Below are 3329 nucleotides of genomic sequence, written 5' to 3'. Positions count from 1 at the left end.
AGTTGGTTGGACTCATCAGATAGTTTTCAAGATCCCTTCCAACTAGTGGTGGCCATTGGCTTCCCTGCCATGTGTTGCTGAACCTCCAAACCTCTTTCTGCCTCCGAGGAACACAAAGGAAAAATTCTTCTGACCAAATCTTGCCAAGAAAACCCCATGACAGGCTCACCTTAGGATCGTCAACTCGAAGGCACACAACAACAAGATGTGTGTACTTCACTTCTCAGCCTTATGGCTAAGATCAAATGTAGAGATCATTCGATGTTTTCCCAGTATAGCAAATATCAGCTAAACAGGAAGTTATGTAACCCCCCCCCCAAAAAAAATTGCAGACAAAAAGGTGGGAAAGAAATCAAAGAATTCCTTCCACTTCAGTGCAATGGGAATTGGAAACACTGTCTGCTTTTAACATTAAAAGTTTTTTTTACTTGGGGCATGATGGTAAGTAGTCTCACAGAGACTATCTACACCCAAAGTGAAAAGGGAGGAGGAACACCGACAGAGCACCTGTTTTGCAATCAGAAGCTCCCAACCAAGTTCAATCCCTGATACCTCCAGATAGAAGTGGGAAATATTCTTTCTGAAACCCTAGCAAATCATAGAATCATAGAGTTGGAAGACACCTCAAGGGCCATCCAGTCCCAACCCTGCCATGCAGAAATACATAATCAAACACCCTGACAAATTGCTATTCAATCTCTGTTTTAAAAAACCCCAAAGAAGGAGTCTCCAGCACTCTCCAAGGGAGTGTGTTCCACTGTCAGAAACAGCCCTAGCAGTTAGTTTTGCCCTATGTATGGCCAGTGAAGCAGTGACTTCATGCAATGTAAGACAGCTGTGTCCCTCATATTGGCCTCCCTTACCTAAACAGCCCACCCCTGTAGGCAGTAAAACTGGGTGATGGAGATTTCACCCTTTCCATTCACCCTTGCTTTATTATACTTGTTTCTCTTTTGTGGGAGACTTCATTTTATTCATAGGAAGGATGGGGTCCAGCGACAGATCTCTCTGTTCTTCTTCAGATGCCATTAGTTTGTAACCAAACACTTCCATGGCTTCCTTGCAGATCGCCTGAACATCTTGCACCTCCTGGAACCTGAGTTGCTGCCTCCAAGCCTGGGAGACGAGTTTGGCATTTTTCTGTATGCTCAGGGGCTCTGTTTGATCACTTGTGGTGGGCCAGTGAGTTATGTTGTAGACCCAGTCCTGGATTCTGGGGGAGGAAGTCAGGCCTGTGAAATGGTACCACTTGGCCAGGTGTCCCAAAGGGTCTCCCACCAGGTCTTCATAACGTGTTAGTTGATAGCGCCCCCTCAAGGCCAGAGGCATGCGGTACAAGGCTGCAAGGTAAATCTCGACTTGGCTGTGGCAAATCTTGTACATGATCCTACGGGTGTCAGGAGTACTGTTGATGGAGTTATCGATGAACTGATCGTCAGGGAGAAGAGACACGATCTGGCGGGAGGCATAGATTGCTCGAGGGTCTCTGACCAAGTGGATAATATGAAGGTGGAGCATGGGGTCTGTCAAGAGAGGAAACAGTGCTTCCAGTTGGAAGAGGCGGACTGTCTTCACTGCCACATGGTTGTAGGTAGTGCAAGCTTCAGAAATCTTCTCAAAAGGGGCATGTCCACATTGGGCTTCGCACTTTTTGCTGTCCACAATGTCAGAGCGGTTGAAGACCTCACAGGCTGGAGGGGAGCACAATCCCCTGCTCATGGACCACATGAAAAGGTGAGAGACTCGGCTGGGGTATGAGATGTAGGGGCGGAGGGCCTCCATGTCACACAGGAAGACAGAGTGCAGCAAGTCCCGCAGGGCCCCCTGGAGAAGCTCAGGGCTTCCCCAGCGCATGCTGTTCCATATGTGTTTTGCTGGCTCCATCAGATAGAAGACCTCAGGGTGCTGGTTAAAGAGTTGCCCTGCAAATGTGGAGCCTGAACGCCAAGTGGAGAGGATCAGCACATGGTTCTTGGCAGAAGCTGAGGTGCTTCCTCCTTTGTTGTGGGTCTCTAACTTTTTCCATGTTGAGAACAAGAGAAACAGGAGCAGCAATAAGCCCACAAGAAGGTGGATGTTGGTGATTCGAACAAACATTTCACCAGGCTGAGGAGCAGGTACTGCAGGACAGAATTAGAATTTTAACTGTTGTAAGCCTCCTTGAGTCCCAAACTGGGAGAAAGGCAATAAATAAACAAATAAAAAAAATCTGGAAATGGTGAGATGTCTAGAGTGCTATAGAAATATAAACTCTACATTTGGAATATAATTTCTCAAACATTTCAGATTCTATATTTGTTATATTCTCAGATATGACATGGTGGAATACCCCTTTTATGGTCTGTTGCAACAAAGACCTACAAACGGACATACACACTGGTGATTTAAAAGACTAAGAAGTATTATTTGGCCTGAACTAGCATGGACAGCAAGAAGGTCCAAAAAGTTCTTTCCCAATAAAAACTGTTAATCGGTCTTCTTTAAGGTATCACAAAGATGCTCTGGTGCTCTTTCTAGATATGTGATGGGAACAGATTTTCCAAAATGGGTGTTAACGGCACCCTTTGGCAGTTGTTGCGAGGCACAAGGGAATCTGTTATGGTTGCAAGTGTATAATTTATCTTTCAGAGAAAGATGCCAGCCACAGATGCTGGTGAAATGTGGCCACATAGCCCCCCAAAACCACAAAAAACTATAATGTGACTGAATTAAGGCAGGCTTTTACATGGCAATATGTAATAATGTGTGGGGAAGGGTGGTATGTGAGGCTCTGGCAGAAATCAAGCTATTACATTTATGTACTCTCCTTGTAGGGAAATCTCCCCTTTCCCTACAAGGAGCCACTAGTGGCTTCCATGTTAGTACAAGTGGCGAATCTCCTCTGGGTACTCTACTGAAATTTAAATGAGCTACCCAAGTTGCTGAATTTACTCATGGGATAGAGTTTGTCTTGGATGAGTGTGGTCTAAAATCCAGAGCAAATTCACCACCCCAGTGACATTGAAATTACCATCTGCCACTGCAAGTGGTAGATACATGAAATGTCACCATTTTACCTTGAAAACAACTCTGTGAGGTGGGACTGTTTGGTTGATTCATGGTTTTCATCTACTATGCCACACTGGCTCCTACTGGCTCCTGCTGCTGCTTGCATGGCCCCTAAAGTGCAGAAGGTGCCCAGAAGCTGTTGGGTTCTCCTTTGATGGAGATTTTTAAGCAGAGGCCAAATGGCAGTTTGTTTTGTTTTGCCTGGATTGCCATTTTGATATATAAATCTGCCAGCTGAGAGAACACTTCATGCATTTGTGCAGGAGGCAGCATCCACAGAA

At 45.5% G+C, this 3329-nt stretch overlaps 1 protein-coding gene across 1 annotated transcript; it reads right to left on the bottom strand.

The window, feature by feature from the left end:
- Window positions 1–936: 936 nt before the first annotated feature.
- LOC121920295 (carbohydrate sulfotransferase 5-like) lies at window positions 937–2097 on the bottom strand. The gene has a single exon (XM_042447426.1). It carries the CDS (start codon window positions 2095–2097, stop codon window positions 937–939), a length of 1161 nt encoding a protein of 386 aa, XP_042303360.1.
- Between the last annotated feature and the right edge of the window lie 1232 nt (window positions 2098–3329).

This window comes from Sceloporus undulatus, chromosome 2 (assembly GCF_019175285.1).
Source record: "Sceloporus undulatus isolate JIND9_A2432 ecotype Alabama chromosome 2, SceUnd_v1.1, whole genome shotgun sequence".
NCBI lineage: Eukaryota > Metazoa > Chordata > Lepidosauria > Squamata > Phrynosomatidae > Sceloporus > Sceloporus undulatus.
This window is presented reverse-complemented; position numbering and strand designations above follow the sequence as displayed.

What these genes read in the sequence shown, in the direction of transcription:
- LOC121920295 (XM_042447426.1), bottom strand. Translation starts at nt 2,097, where the DNA reads ATGTTTGTTCGAATCACCAACATCCACCTTCTTGTGGGCTTATTGCTG.